This window comes from Bos taurus, chromosome 3, assembly GCF_002263795.3.
Source record: "Bos taurus isolate L1 Dominette 01449 registration number 42190680 breed Hereford chromosome 3, ARS-UCD2.0, whole genome shotgun sequence".
Lineage (NCBI taxonomy): Eukaryota > Metazoa > Chordata > Mammalia > Artiodactyla > Bovidae > Bos > Bos taurus.
The window spans coordinates 54,771,037-54,788,028 of NC_037330.1; the positions used below are offsets into that span (position 1 = coordinate 54,771,037).

A 16,992-nucleotide genomic window follows, 5' to 3' on the forward strand; every position below is an offset into this window, starting at 1 on the left:
GTTTTCAGTAAGATGTTATGGAAAAACCCAAACGAACTTTTTGGCCAACCCAATATTACATTGAAGGTATGTTAAGGATACAAATATTCATTATGATGAGCCATCTGGTGGATAAGTGTTTCTAGTGAGGACATACAAGTTATTTTGTGAATTCACATGAATCAGAAAATAAGTAGTACACCATGAATCCATGTAAACTCATTGAAAGACTGAGAAACAAATGTAAATACAGTCTTATAAACAGAGCTGGCTTCATGCACAGGCTACCTGAGCAGTCTCACAGTGCCCTGTGCTGAGATGTGCCCTGTCTGTTTTAATGTTTTTGTCACTGTCTGGAAATTCTTGATGACATTTTTACATGGGGCACTGCATTTTCATTTGGAAATAGTACCCACAAAATACACAATTTATTTACATATGTAAGTTCTCCGTATTTTGCTACAATGGGGAAAGTGTTCCAGGAGAACTTTGAACGTATTGTTGAGGTCATTCAGTTAATATTGTATTGTGATGAACTGAGAACCATAAAAGAGAGTGAATAGGGGACACTGGTGTTATTATAAGAAAATTATAGAAGAAAAAGGAGAAGGATATGAAGATGAGGAGAAGAAAGAGAAGAAAAGAAAATTTCAAGCTCAATAAAATCTTAGTGATTTTTAGGATACTGATCTAAGGTTCATAAAATGAATGACAACATTCTATTTTCAAAATATTGAATTGGCCAAAAAGTTTGTTCGGATTTTTCTGTAGCATCTTATGGGAAAATCTAAATGAACTTTTTGGATAACACAATGTAATATATTATTCAGGGCTGGGGCCTCTGGTGGAGGCCTATGTAAATGCCATCAATAGTGGATCAGTTCCTTGTCTGGAGAACGCAGTAACAACTCTGGCCCAGCTGGAGAACTCAGCAGCTGTGCAGAAGGCAGCTGACCACTACAGTGAGCAGATGGCCCAGCAACTAAGCCTCCCCACAGACACGCTCCAGGAGCTGCTGGAGGTGCACGCAGCCTGTGAGAAGGAAGCCATTGCAGTCTTCATGGAGTGCTCTTTCAAGGATGAAAATCAGGATTTCCAGCTGAAGCTTGCGGTAATGTGGCCTAGAATATATCCTTCCTGATTCCTGTGGTTCTAGAAATGTTCTTTGTCGTTGCCATTGTTCAGTAGTATGTCAGTCATGCCCAACTCTCTGATCCATGGACTGCAACACACCAGGCTCCTCTGTCTTCTACTATGTCCTGGAGTTTGCTCAAAATCATGTCCACTGAGTGGGGGATGCCATCCAACCATCTCATCCTCTGCAGAGGATGAGAAATGTTCTTAGGTGCCTTCTATTCACCTATGATTCATATGCTTCTCATTGTAAAAGGAGTTTGGATTCTTGTGAATGACAGGACTCTACAGGCCACTTTCCTTTTTTTTTCCCTAAAAACTGGCCTCTTTATTTTCTACTGTAAACAACTTACCCTGTGCTTTGGTGCTTAAAACAACACACAGTTATTAGCTCACACTTTTTTAGGTCACACACCAGTGCAGGGTGTGTATGGGTGATGTGCTCAGAGTACAGCAAGCTGAAAACAAATCAAGGTTCAAATGGGTTTAGCAATACCACCAAGAATAATCAGTAAACAACTTTTCTCAGGATAAGAAAAGAGTCTTATTTCAGCCAAATGAGGACTAGAGCCCAGAAGATACAGATTAAAGAAGAACTTGAATTCTGTTCTGTTGCATGACAAAATGCAGGGTGGGGGGGAACCCTTACTATAGGCAAAACCCACAAAATTACCTGTATTATTTGTCAAGAATTAAGATTGTAGCTGGAAAGAAATAAGAGTGCTTGATAAAGAAGGATTGTTTGGGGTCTGAAACTATTGCATTTTTACAATGGTACACTTTGAGTTCCTAAGTGTGCAGCTCCCAGTTACTAGCAGACACTCTTTTGAGAATGGATGGTGGCATCCTTGAATTTGATACAGTTCAGAAGATTCAAGTTCTCAGGGATGCAGAAACATGTCTGAAACCACATCCACAATGGCCACCAAGCTCAATTTTTAATCCTGCCCAACAGTTACTCCATTGTGATTTTTAAATGCATTCTTTTTTAATGGTTAGAGCAGATGTACATGTTTGATAGGCCACAAAACAGATTATTGTATTTAGCATAAAGTTTAATTTAAATCATGTATAAGCCAGAGTGTCCTCCCCGTTTGTAAATATGTGAATATATCTCTCATCAGAACTCATATGGGCTCTTAGGAACCCCCCTTCATCTTCAAGCCAGCAATGGTGCATTGTATTCTGCTTTTGTTTCTAATCACTCCAGTTACCTCTTCTGCCACCAACTAGAGAAGACTGCATGGAAAGGGCTTGTATGATTATGTAATGCCCACTTGGGTAATCTCACTTTCTTAAAGTAGCCTCTGCCATAAGACATAATCTAAACACAGGATCAACGTTCATCATGTTCATAGGTCCAGGGACTATGCAGTGTGAACGCCAAAGGAGAGAATTCTTAGAGTTCATAATTCTACTTACCATTAGCACCATCACTGAAACCTTGTCTTTCAGTCTACCTTTGTATGTCCTACAAGTTACAAAAATCTCTCAGAGCAAAACCAGCCCAACTGTAATTTATTAGGACAGGTATGAAATTTCTGTTCCTATATTTTCACACAATCAAACCCTCAATGAAACAAGAATTCAGAAAAAGTTCAAAACTCTGTTCAGTATATACTTCACTCATTATGTTAGGCAGTTGATTTTCTAGGTATATATTTTATCTAAAGCACCTAGTATGCATAAAAAGCCTACTTCAAATCATATTGAACTTGCTATTTTTCATTGTTGATGGATTTATCGCTATTAATCCTACTACTTTTAAAGGAACAATGAAATTCACATCTGCCAACCCACCATTTCACAGATGCTGACATGGAGACAAGAAAGTTAAGGGACTTCCTATAAGTCACACAGAGTTGGTCACACCTGGGACTAAAGCTAGTCTCCTGACTCTGTATCTATTATTCTGTGGCTCATGTGTGCCAATGTTGTCCCATTGCTTCCTTCAAGAGGATCACAGTTGGATGTTTTCTTCTAACAGCTCCTTTCTATTGAATTTCTCCTTATTTTTTCAACAGATCATGATCAATAAAAAGAAAGATGATTTCTTGTTGCAAAATGAAGAAGCATCTGTCAGATATTGTCAGGCTGAGCTTAAAAAGCTTTCAGAGCCCTTAATGACGAGTATTTCAGAGGGAACTTTCTCTGTCCCTGGAGGACACCATTGCTACTTAGAAGCAAGGAACAAGTTTGAAGAGAACTATAAACTCATTCCCAGGAAAGGAGTTAAGGTGAGGAGTAAGGGGACTGGGAAAGAATAACTGATTGGAGACCAAGGGTTTTTGTTGGTTCTTTTGAAATTCTAAGACCATAGCACAACTTTTGTAGAGAAAGGAGAGCATGGCAATATCTTTACATTTTCAGCTTTTATATCTACAGCGTGCTAGCTACTCTTCAACAAACCAGAAATATTTCTACCCAAAGACAGGACTTATTATCAAGGATCTAGATGAAAGAGAATATTCCTTTTATTCAAACAATGTACTAGGTTTTGCAAAACACCAATTCAAAAAGATACTCTTATCCCAAAGTTCATAGCAGCATTATTTACAATAGCCAAGATATGGAAGCAACCTAAATATCCATCAACAGATGAATGGATAAAGAAGATGTGGAGTGTGCATATATATGAATGCTACATACTCAGTTATTTAAAAAATAAAAGGATGAAATTTTGCCATTTGTGGCAACATGGATTGACTTATACTAAGAGAAATAACTTAAACAGGGAAAGACAAACACCGATGATATCACTTATATTTGATATCCAAAGCTACAGCAAACTAGTAAACATAACAAAGAAGAAGATTCACAGACATAGAGGACAAATTATTTGTTACTTATGTGGAGTGGGGGCAATACAGGAGGGAGGGTGTGAGGTACAAATGATTGGGTGTAAGATAGGCTACAAAGATGTATTGCAAAGTATAGGGAATATAGCCAATATTTTGTAGTAACTTTAAATGCAGTGTAACCTTTAAAAGTTGTATAAAAATAAAATAACAAAATTTTAAAAAGAAATTTCCCTCAAATGGGCTTTCTGCAAAGAATAGGGAAAATTAAAGAAAAGCTGCTATTTCCAAGAGGTTTATGGTCTTACCTGAGAAGGACATGTAAATAGTCAATGGATATGGTGGGACAATGGTTATTATATACATTGATAGGGATGAGTGTTAGTGATGGTGGTGGTGATGATGACAATGGCTGATGTATGTTAAGCACTCACTACATCAACTGTACCTTAGGTGATTTGGCTGGATTATCAATTTAGTCCTCAAAATAATATAAATTAGATATTATCACTGTATTATAAAGTTGAGAAATATGACATGGGGAGAATGTACTAAGTTGCCCAAGATCACACAACTGTCAAGTAGTAGTGCTTACAGGGCAGCTGTTTTGTTCCTGGAAGCCATTCAGAACTCAGAATAAAACTTAAGAATGCTTCCTGGAAGAGGAGGTAAAGGCCACAAGTTGGAGTGTCAGTAAATGGTATCCTAATAAAGAGTAGATGAGCATTAGAAGAAAAACAAGGTGCAGAGACTACAGTTGCAAGCAGTAGAGGATTGGTGTTTGTACAACTGCACAGAATTACAGGGTCTTTAACCACTGTGGGGCCCCAAGAAGGATGAAGAACCTATAGGGTCCAATCTGTAGCTTTACTGAACAATAATTTCCATAGCAAGACACTACATCTTTGCTGCTTGATGAGTCTTTGCTTCTTGTTGTTTTCTCAGGCAAACCAGGTCCTGCAGAGCTTCCTGCAGTCACAGGCAGAAGTAGAGGCAGCCATCCTGAAGGCAGACCAGGCCCTCACGGATGCAGACAAAGCCATGGCAGGTACAGGGAGGACTGAGCTCTCAGAGGGGAAGGTGGGTCCTGTGCTGCCCTGTGACAGGTGTTGGAACAAACACTTCCTGGAACCAGAGCTTCCTCTTCTTCTGTGGAACCTCTCTGCTACACATGGAAATAACCAGGGGAGTTTGGGTTTTATGTACATCCAATCAGAGCTTCTACCTCATAAGCTGAAGCAGGCTGTCTGATGTGGTAGCAGGATGTGGTAGCAGAAACAGTCAGACTCCTTCCCACCAATTTAATGTCATTTTAGTCTTTGAGCTCAGGAAGGTATAGCTCAGCATAACTGTTATTTCTTTAAAACTTTTGTGAAACAGAGGAACGTACCAAGAGACAAGCAGCAGAGATGAAACAGGATCTGCTAACACAGGAACTGAATGATGAGAAGCAAAAAATGGAGGCCCAAGAGAGAAGCCACAAGGAAAATATAGCCCAACTGAAAGAGAAGTTCGAGGTGGAAAGAGAAAACCTTCTAAGAGAGCAGGAAGCAGTGCTGGCGCACAAGCTGAAGGTAAGTCTAATTGGGTGTGGGCAGAGTCTGACCACCTAACCTGCCTCTTGAGAAACCTGTATGCAGGTCAGGAAGCAACAGTTAGAACTGGACACGGAACAACAGACTGGATCCAAATAGGAAAAGGAGTACGTCAAGGCTGTATATTGTCACCCTGCTTATTTAACTTATATGCAGAGTACATCATGAGAAATGCTGGGCTGGAAGAAGCACAAGCTGGAATCAAGATTGCTGGGAGAAATATCAATAACCTCAGATATGCAGCTGACACCACCCTTATGGCAGAAAGTGAAGAGGAACTAAAAAGCCTCTTAATGAAAGTGAAAGAGGAGAATGAAGAAGTTGGCTTAAAGCTCAACATTCAGAAAACTAAGATCATGGCATCCAGTCCCATCACATCATGGAAAATAGATGGGGAAACAGTGGATGACTTTATTTTTCTGGGCTCCAAAATCACTGCAAATGGTGATTGCAGCCATGAAATTAAAAGATGCTTACTCCTTGGAAGGAAAGTTATGACCAACCTAGATAGCATATTCAAAAGAAGAGACATTACGTTGCCAGAAAAGGTCCGTCTAGTCAAGGCTATGTTTTTTCCAGTGGTTATGTATGGATGAGAGAGTTGGACTATAAAGAAAGCTGAGCGCCAAAGAATTGATGCTTTTGAACTGTGGTGTTGGAGAAGACTCTTGAGAGTCCCTTGGACTGCAAGGGGAAGCAACCAGTCCATCCTAAAGGAAACCAGTCCTGGGCGTTCGTTGGAAGGACTGATGTTGAAGCTGAAACTCCAATACTTTGGCCACCTGATGGGAAGAACTGACTCATTGTAAAAGACCATGTTGCTGGAAAGATTGCAGGCAGGACAAGAAGGGGACGACAGAGGACGAGATAGTCATATGGCATCACTGACTCAGTAGACATGGGTTTGGGTGGACTCCGGGAGTTGGTGATGGACAGGGAGGCCTGGCATACTACGGTTCATGGGGTCGCAAAGAGTCAGACATGATTGAGCAGCTGAACTGAACTGAACTGAGAGTCTGATGGACAAAATGCTAGTTTCTCAATAATAAAGGGATAGAACTTCAACCTTAAGTCAGATCCCAGAGAGAACTCCAAAGACATATGTTTCATGTAAACATCAAAGAGGTATGGATTGTGCTGAAGACTCACCTCTGTAAGACTCACGACCTTGTGTAGTGTTAGGGTTTGGAAGGGAAAATAACATGGCCCAGGCTCCTGAACTGCTGTTTGTGGTGATTACAGTGTCATATTTGCCCCAACATGAATAAGACTTCAGTGTTAGAGTCGTTAGAATTTTTGGTACAACCATCAGAGACGGGGAATAGTTCCATCTGCTCTTGAAGGTATCAGATTGTGCCTGGTATGATATATGGGATGCTGAAAGCTCTAAAATTTGCTACATTTGTTTCCAGATCTGCCTGATTCATTTTACACACCTAGAGTAAATATATTCTTTGTTCAAACCTAGAGTTTGATAGTCAGTGTCCTAAAGAGGGTCAGCAGATCTCATTATTTGTGACATGAGTGTGGCCATTTTATCTCAGGGGAACTGAGAAATATTTAGAATTCACCTGCATTCCCTCCCAGAGTGCATTCTTAGGGCTGGAACACATTACTGGTATAGCTTTAAGGCCTGACTGAGGCATAGATCCTCCCTGCCCAGGGAGATGGTGTAGAGCTTGGGTCCCCAGCCCACAGGCACGGACTTGTAGCAGTCTGTGGCCTATTAGCAACTGGACCACACAGCAGGAGGTGAGTGGTGAGCAAGTGAGCAAAGCCTCATCTGTATTTACAGCCACTCTCCATCACTCACATTACTGCCTGAACTCTGCCTATTCTCAGAGGAACCTGAACACTACCGTGAACCGTGCATGCAAGGGGTCTAGGTTGCGTGTTCCTTATGAGAATCTAATGCCTGATGATCTGAGCTGGAGCTGAGCTGGAGCTGAGGCAGTGATGCTGGGGAGTGACTGCAAATTCAGATTATCATTAGCAGAGAGGTTTGACTGCACAGAGCCATCATAAATCAATTGCTGGCAGACTCATATCAAAACCCTATCAGTGAGTGGCAAGTGACAATTAAGCTGCATCTAGTGGCAGGTTCTATACTGGCAAGTGAGTTGATGTACTTCAATTGCACATCTGGTGGCAGATTTCAAGTAAGGATCCAACACTTATTTTAGTCCATACATGGCCCACTGATTATTTTATTTACCACTTCTGTCCCCACTTCTTTTCCACACTGCTCACTTGTCTCAATCACAGTTTTGGTGAGCTCACAAGCTAAGCCTAGCCAAAATAAGTTTAAAAGAAAAAAAAAAGTCACTGGAGAGCTTCTTTGAAAAGGGGAAAGACCCAATGATGAGACCACAGAAGACTCTAAGACTGCCAACAAAATGAAAGTTGCATTTAAAAGAAAATACCAAAAGCCCTACTTAAAATACAGGCCCATTGCAATAGGTGGTTCACATTCTCCAACCCCTTGTGAATAATATATAGTGACCAGCTACACATCAAAGCCATGAAACCTTCAAAACTGATTCGCCACATATAAACCAAGCCTTCTGTATTAAAGGACAAGCTTTTGCAGTTTTTCAAAAGAAAAAAATGTGAACAAGAAGAACAGAAGCTATTATTGAAGGCCACCACTTCATCAAACGTGTCTGCACTGAAAGTATCATTCTTAGTGTCTAACCACATGCTAGAGCTAAGAAAAGTTGGTGAAGAGTTGATCCTGCCAACTGCCAAGGACATTTGTCAGGAACTTTTAGGAGAGGCTGCAGTTCAGAAGGTGGCACGTGTTCCTCTTTCGGCTAGCACTATAACTAGACGAATTGATGAAATAGCAGAGGGCATTGAGGCACAATTGTCAGAGCTTAATGAGTCACGGTGGTATGCAATCGAGGCTGACAAGTCTATGAATGTTGACAACAAAGCAACAGTCTTGTTTTTGAGGAATCTATTTTTCAGAGGATGAGAGGATGTCCATGCAGATATGTTATGTGCAGTTTTGTTGCCAACCAACACCACAACCACAGAACTATTCAAGTCTTTGAATGATTACATATCAGGACACCTGAATCGGGCATTTGTGTTGCTATGTGCATGGACGGAGTGGCTGCCATGACTGAATGGCTTTCTCGATTCACTGTTCAGGTCAAAGAGCTCGCTTCTAAATGTGAGTCTACGCACTGTGTTGTCCTTAGAAAGATGCTGGCTAGATTAAAAATGTCACCTGAATGTAACAACATTTTGCACGATGTGATTAAAATTGTCAACCATTTAAAGTATCTACCTTTAACTCATGTCTGTTTTCCCAGCTCTGTGAGGAAACAGATGCAGAGCGCACACATCTCTTCTTATACACAAAAGTGGGATAGCTTTCTAAAGGTAGGTCCCTGACCAGAGTTTTTGAGTTAAGAGAGCCGCTCCAGAGATTCCTTTTAGAAAAACAGTCAGCACTGGCAGCACATTTCAGTGACACACAATGGGTTGTGACCCAAACTTGCTTACTTGTGTGACATATTCAACAAACTCAATCTGTCAACTTCATGGAAGAATGACAACTGTGTTCAAGTCAGCAGATAAAATGGCTGCATTCAAAGGCAAACTGTAAGTATGCGGATGATGAGTGAACACTGGGATTTTTGACATGTTTCAAACATTAGCAGAGATTTTGAAAAAGACTGAGCCAGGGCCTCTTTCTCCCAACCGGTGTATGAACACCTATCTCAGCTTTCAAAACAGTTTGAACCTCATTTCCCAAACACAAAGACCCCTAAACTGGAAAGGAAAGGATCCAAGACCCATTTGTGAATAAACCAAATGAATCAACTTTATCCATGCTAGAACAGGATGAATTTGCATGAAATCCCAAATGACAGTGGCCTTAAAAGTATGTTTGAGACAGCTTCAAATGTCAAATACTTTCCAGATTAACGTCAAAGTGAAATATCCTGAGGTTGCCACAAAAGCACTGAAAAGCCCACTTCCATTTCAACATCCTGTCTTCATGAAACAGGCATTTTTGCAGTAACAGCAACTGAAATGAGATTACCTAGTAGACTGAAGATAAGCAACACGTTTCAGACATCACTGTCTCCCATCCCCTCAGCAGCAACCATCTGGTTGCAGGAAAACAAGCTTGGGGCTCCCTCTGATTCTCCTTTATAATATAATAGGAATAGTGTGCACATAAATACGATATGCTTGAATCATCCTGAAACCATTCTCCCCTCCTCTGGTCTGTGGAAAAATTGTCTTCCATGAAATTGGTTCCTGGTACCTAAAAGGTTGGGGTCACTGGTATAGGTCAATCCTGGGAAGCTATAAACTCTGAATACTCTTTCTACCCACCCACATCCAAACATTTAGAAATATTGGACAAACGCATCAAAAAGCATCTAAGGCCATATAGAAATAGACACTGGTGCTGATTTCCTGTAGTTGTTAGATATAAAATTCTGATAGTTGGATATTTTCAACAGGGCACTGTCTTCTTTTTACAGGTACAAGAAGAAATGCTTGCTGAAGGATTTGAAAGGAAAGCCAGTGAATTACATGAAGAGATACTTCGACTACAAAAGGAAATCGAAAGAACTAAAGATGATAGGCTCCTAGAAAATGTAAGGCTTCTGACACAAATTGGCCTTATATTAATGGCCTCACGATCTAGATTTCTTAACCGTGTATAGATATGATGGATCTCAGGTGAGTTGTTAAATGAGCTGACAATTCCTGTTAAGCACATGAAAAAAAACTTCATGTAAGGGTGGCTAAACCTTGAAGTATATGTCACAGTAGTTTCAATCAAGAAAAGTTTAAAAATAAGAAGTTATTACCAAAGAATCAGGGCCTGATATCCAAATATATAAATAATTTTGATTGACTTGGCCAATTTAAAGAAATGCAAAATGAGTTAAAAGATAATGATTGATTCATAGCAAAGTTTTAAGCAAAGCATAAAGAGAGGGGACAGTCACCTATGATATAGACACAGAGAGAGTTTCTTTAGGCTCGATCTAACAAGCCCTCATAAATCAGCAAGGAAATGACAACAACCACATTTTTTAAATGGGTAAACATATAAGAAGATAATTAAAATGTTTAACTTTGCTGATTATAAAAGGTATGCAAAGTATAATTAGGAGATAACTGTGTCACCTCTCAGTGGGCCAAGAAGTATAGTTTTGACAGGACACTGGCCTGGCAAGGGTTACAGGAAATTGGCAGCCTGATATTTGCTAGGAAGAGTGCAGATTGATACAGATGTATACCAAAATTTAAATGCAAATACTGTTGATCCAGCAAGTTCTCACTTAGGGATTTATGTTAAACATTTATGTACACAAGCTGAATATGGAATGTATGGTGGTACATTTATTGAAGGATTGTTGTAATTCCAAAAGACTGGAAACATCTTTAAAGTTCCCCTGTCACATGCTAGCAAGGTAAATCCTGAGACACAATTACACAAGAATGCTCTATATCACTAAAGTGAAAAGGGAAACTCTATTTGTGGCAATGTGAGAAAATCTCTAAGATGTATCATAAGTAAAAAAAAAAAAAAAATTAAGATGCAGAAAGTCTGTGAGTTGCATTACTGATTTAAAACATAATCAATATATGAATATATTATCTTCTGTCTCTGGAAATACAAAATAAACTGGTATCCATAAGCAAAATAGGAATGGACCTGCATATTTGAGACAAAAAATACCTGACATATTCTTCTGTGGGTTTTATATTTTGTATGATTTATCACCTATTCACACATAAATAGAATTATTAACATTAAATAAGAAATAATAATACATGGGATGGAATAGTTCTTATGACAGGATGCAAGTGTTGAATACTGTGAGAAATCAAAAGTCAACTCCACAAGAGGAATCTACTTATTAGAGCAGGAAGCAGAAAGCACCAGATGCGTATCATACTGTTGTTGTCATTAAGGCTTTGAACTTCTAGTCCCTAAGTGATTTTTAGGTGTAAAGTCTGCTGGAATGTTATGACCTCCAAATTCCTGCTACACCTTATGAAGACAGTGTGTTCAAAAAAGAGGTTTTCTTCAATTTCAACACAACATTTAAGAATTCTTCTCAGCTGTCTAATGCTAGGCCTTGTGCTTAAAATGAACTGGGCATGGTGTCCCTTCTCTGTGCCCCCACTGTACCATGTTTCACTCAGAGCACAGTGCTGGGAGCCAGCGTGAGGAACTCCGCCCATGGCAAAGGTCATGAGGAAGGAGGCTTGGCATACCCAAAGGTGCGATCGAGCCTCAGGAGTCCCCCTGGAAATTCTCGAACATCTACCCCCAAAACCAGAGTCTGCCTACTTTACTGCTTTGTGCTCTCACCTACACCTCTGACTTTACGGGGCCTGTCCCCCACCACCTCTCTCTGAAAAAGAGTTAACTTACAGCTCCAGTTAATAAAATTCCTGGGCATGACAAGAGTGTTTCAACCTACAAACTCCTTTGGAAGTCCTCTAGCCTGCCTGAACAGGTTCTTCCGGCCACATGTGATTGTTCACAGCCTCCCAACCATGAGAGACATGAGATGTTCTAAACTGTCTAAATACAGATTCTTTGAGCAGTTAAAAGATTGATTAGAAATTGTATTGGTGAAGGGTTTTTCACTTGTTGGGCCAATGTTTGCTGCTAAGTTTCCATATCCCTACCTATTGTGTCCCTGGCAGTGTATTGATTAATATAATTGGTGTATAGGAATGTAAGTAGTAGCTTTAATGTTTGTAACCTTGGACCCTTGAGTTAATTCTTTTCTTGTTACAGCCCACCACACCTTTGCCCTATAGGAATGCAACTTTATTTAATGCTTTCGGAGGGTGGCACCTGACTTTAGAATAATCACCTTTAGAGAAAAATAAGTTTTCTGAAGAAAGGATTATAAAATGTTAACAGGCCTCTTGGCCAGACGATGTAATTCGCCTAAACTTTTGCATATGATAAGTTTGCAGGAAGAAAGCCTGGCTTACTGCTGACTCTACCCCTTCCCCCATTATCTTCTATGCACAACTTAAGGTATAAAAACTACTTTGGAAAATAAAGTGCGGGCCTTGTTCACCGAAGCTTGGTCTCCCCGTGTCGTTCTTTCTCTCACCTTCCGGCTGAATTCCCATCTGGAGAATGGAGGCTCATCAAGCCTACTAATTTTGCCTGGACTTCTAAGATCTGACTGGGGAGGCCTTAGTGTCTCCTCTCCTTCTGGAGAACGGGAGGATGCCTGCGGCCTATGTAGGTGACACAAATTCCTTATCTTGGAATTTTATTAGCTTTCCACGTAAACCAAGTTATTCAGCTTCTTTTCTCCACTGAATTTTCTCACTGAGCTATCCTTATTTAACCACTCTTTATATCTTTAATTCTATCGTATCCTGATCGCCAAAGCCATCTCCCCTTCGAAACCCCTGGATCCACCGGGGCTGTACCCCGGTAGCACAGGATTTTTATATAATTTTGACATTGAAATGACCTGTTTACATTTTATCTCCTCTACCACCTCATGTGGAGAAGGCAATGGCACCCCATTCCAGCACTCTTGCCTGGAAAATCCCATGGACGGAGGAGCATGGTGGGCCACAGTCCATGGGGTCGCTAAGAGTCGGACACAACTGAGCGACTTCACTTTCACTTTTCATTTTTCACTTTCATGCACTGGAGAAGGAAATGACAACCCACTCCAGTGTTCTTGCCTGGAGAATCCCAGGGACGGCGGAGCCTCCTGGGCTGCCGTCTATGGGGTCACACAGAGTCGGACACGACTGAAGCGACTTAGCAGCTATCACCTCATGATCCTGTCTACTAGATAATCTTCATTGTATACTTAGCTCCCACCACAAAGACCACCACTGAGGCTTCAGGTGTTGAAACAGTAAACATGAATAAATACATAAGCTTCCACCCATCACGGGCCCAAATTGTCACTTCCTTACTACATTAATTGCTGCTTAGTGTTCTCAAAATAAAGGGCACAATTTTAGGAAATGGTACTGAAAGAATTCAGGCAGAAAGTACACACACACCCATCTGAACCTGCCACTTTTCTCTGGGACAGACTGCATAACACATGTGCTCTGAGTTCCTCCAGTTTCTCTCCCAGGAGACTTGCCCAGCAATGAAGCCACCACATTTGGCTCACAGAACAATGATACTGTTTAAAATAGCAAACAAAAGAGTCAGTAATTGGCAAAATTCATATTGTCACCATAACTGTTACCAGTTCAAGGAATGTCTATTGAAATAAAACTGTGCTTTTGATGTGAGGAGGATCCATTTCTCACTGAACATGCCACCCACATGCTGACAAACTACAGAGTCTATAGGATGACTGCTTTCTGAAGGGTTCAGGGTTAATGCTCAATTGCCACTTCTCTGACCAAAGTCTCTGGAATAAGTCCTTCAGCTGGTCCAGTCCCCAAAGACCCTCTGGTGTCATCAGAGGAATATCTTGAACACCGGAAGTCTGGATGGTGTGGTAAAGGGGGTGAGGGGGCAGTGAGGAGTTCTGTTTCCCCATCAAATCTTCCTGACACACGTCACAAGTAATGCAAACAAGAAAGAGGCACATGCATTTGTGCCATGAAGCGATTGTGGCTTAGAGAAAGAAAGGGGTCAGGAGTGAGGGAAAGGACTATTAAAGGAGAGAGAAAGGAACCTGCACTGCTCTGATGTTCAGTCCCAAGTGGTCGTCTGTTGGAATAAAGTTACACATATCTTAAGGCTCCAGGCCTCTTCCAGACGTTATAATTAATAAATATTTGTTAAATTACTGATGGAATCAAAGTTCTACACAAGTACTTGATGAACAATTCTGGAGGAAGACAGCAAGGCAACCGTTTTTTCACACAGTATTTAGTACAGGAAGACTGAGCTTCTCTGGACATTACTACATCCCTTTCCCTTTCTCCTTAGACTTGTGTATGGTGTGCTCACGAGGGTCTCTTGCCTGTTGACGGTATTACACAGGCCTCACAGAATGTATTTATTAAGGAAATTCTTTAGTGTTACAGATGAATTGTCAGAACTCATTAGAAATGCAAATAGAAAATCCAACTTTTTGAGACCCTATGGGCTGTAGTCTGCCACACTCCTCTGTCCATGGAGTTCTCCAGGCAAGAGTACTGGACAAAAACTTAGTGACTGAATAACAACAACAGTGCTTTTATTCCGCTTCCAAGAAAACAAGGTCTGCAAAGACACATATATGCCCTGAACTTGTTCAGTTCAGTTCAGTCGCTCAGTCGTGTCCCACTCTTTGCGACCCCATGAATCGCAGCACGCCAGGCCTCCCTGTCCATCCATCACCAACTCCCGGAGTTCACTCAGACTCACGTCCTTCGAGTCGGTGATGCCATCCAGCCATGTCATCCTGTTGTTCCCTTTTCCTCCTGCCCCAAATCCCTCCCAGCATCAGAGTCTTTTCCAATGAGTCAACTCTTCGCATGAGGTGGCCAAAGTACTGGAGTTTCAGCTTTAGCATCATTCCTTCCAAAGAACACCCAGGGCTGATCTCCTTTAGAATGGACTGGTTGTATCTCCTTGGAAGTCCAAGGGACTCTCAAGAGTCTTCTCCAACACCACAGTTCAAAAGCATCAATTCTTCAGCGCTCAGCCTTCTTCACAGTCCAACTCTCACATCCATACATGACCACTGGAAAAACCATAGCCTTGACTAGATGGACCTTTGTTGGCAATGTAATGTCTCTGCTTTTGTTGGCAATGTAATGTCTCTGCTTTTCAATATGCTATCTAGGTTGATCATAAATTTTCTTCCAAGGAGTAAGCGTCTTTTAATTTCATGGCTGCAGTCACCATCTGCAGTGATTTTGGAGCCCCCCAAAATAAAGTCTGACACTGTTTCCACTGTTTCCCCATCTATTTCCCATGAAGTGATGGGACCGGATGCCATGATCTTAGTTTTCTGAATATATGTATTACATATATGTATTATATGTAACATATTACAGTTGTATTTCTATGTAATACATAATATGTATTATGTATTACATGTATTACATAGAAATACAACTGTAATTATATGTATTATATGTATTACATATAAATACAACTGTAATATGTAATACAATTACATTGTATAATACAAATAAAATTAGGTTATAATACAATTATGATATGACTATTGGCTCCAATATTCTTAAAAGGTAGTGGAGATGAGTGAGAAGGTAACCATTCCCAGTGAATTACATGTGGATCCCAAAAATTCAGAACAACGGACAACACAGAATGAGACTAACTGTGGATGAATGCACAGACACCTGGGGCTTTCGGTTTGTATTAGATCCTGCTTTCTGTTTCTGTATAGCTCTAATAGACACCTTCCCCCGAAACTCCTACCCAACTATTTCAAAGTCTGCAGACTTTGATCATGTAAACTCTCTGACACTTCAAAAATGGTAAAAAGAACCTTAAGCCAGAAATAACTTTTTCCTTTAAAAATTAGATCTAAAGAGAGATTAGCTTGAACGCTATCAGTTATCCCTTTACCACGTGTTGCAGATACACTGAGGCTGAACTTCCTCAGGTGATACACCTCCACTCCAGCTTGCAAGCAGAGTGACATACTTATTAGCCAAATAAGCAATCAAGCTCTATCACCTTACAATTTTATAGTCCTGAATGCCTATTCTTTTATCTTGTTTATTTCTGTGCTCAGCAACATCCAAGGTGCTTTTAGTTTTGCCTCGTTTTTATAAACATTTTGCCTCAATGGTTACTCTTTCCAATTCTAAAGCTCCCCAAGCCTAGGAACTTTATCCCCCAAAGAACTAGTACTTCTTTGTGCCCACATTTTCCATGTGAAGAACTGCACTCATATTTCTGAACTGCAAGTACTTCATGTTCGAGCTGTTTATAATGCTGGTCCATCCACACCCTGTGGTCTGGCACTAAACTCTGAGGATGTGGAAATGAGATTCTTCCTCTCAGATGTTTCACTGGACACAAGGTTTAATGTTCAGTTCAGTTCAGTTCAGTCACTCAGTCATGTCTGACTCTTTGCAACCCCATGGACTGCAACATGCCAGGCCTCCCTGTCCATCACCAACTCCCGGAGCTTACTCAAATTCATGTCCATTGAGTTGGCAATGCCATTCAACCATCTCATCCTTGGTTTCCCACTTCTCCTCCCGCCATCAATCATTCCCAGCATCAGGGTCTTTTCAAATGAGTCAGTTCTTCGCATCAGGTGGCCAAAGTACTGGAGTTTCAGCTTCAGCATCAGTCCTTCCAATGAATATTCAGGACTGATTTCCTTACTAGGTGACAAAGAAGCACAACTTCTAAAACAAGATGCAAGACCACTTTTTCTGGAGTTAAATAAATAGCAACTATAAAAATCTTCAGTTAAATCGTCTCATTGACTGCCTTCCATTTACGAACACATTTTACTCATTCTTCCTTTCCTAATACTTTATACTTTTGTGAATTAAAGTTAAGGGACATAACT

General features: G+C 40.6%; 1 protein-coding gene across 4 annotated transcripts in view; it reads left to right on the forward strand.

The window, feature by feature from the left end:
* LOC507055 (guanylate-binding protein 4) overlaps positions 1-12,595 on the forward strand; it is a 67,795-nt gene extending 55,200 nt beyond the window's left edge. For 3 of the 4 annotated variants that reach the window (XM_005204357.5, XM_002686269.7, XM_015464659.3), the window contains 5 exons: positions 810-1,090; positions 3,138-3,350; positions 4,857-4,959; positions 5,292-5,485; positions 10,015-12,595. In XM_005204357.5, coding sequence (XP_005204414.2) covers positions 810-1,090; positions 3,138-3,350; positions 4,857-4,959; positions 5,292-5,485; positions 10,015-10,200 — 977 coding nt within the window. In that variant the 3' untranslated portion in view covers positions 10,201-12,595. Of the gene's footprint in view, positions 1-809; positions 1,091-3,137; positions 3,351-4,856; positions 4,960-5,291; positions 5,486-8,826; positions 8,897-10,014 lie in introns of all 4 variants that reach the window. The other variant, XM_005204359.5, reaches the window with a different exon arrangement.
* The last annotated feature ends 4,397 nt before the right edge of the window (positions 12,596-16,992 follow it).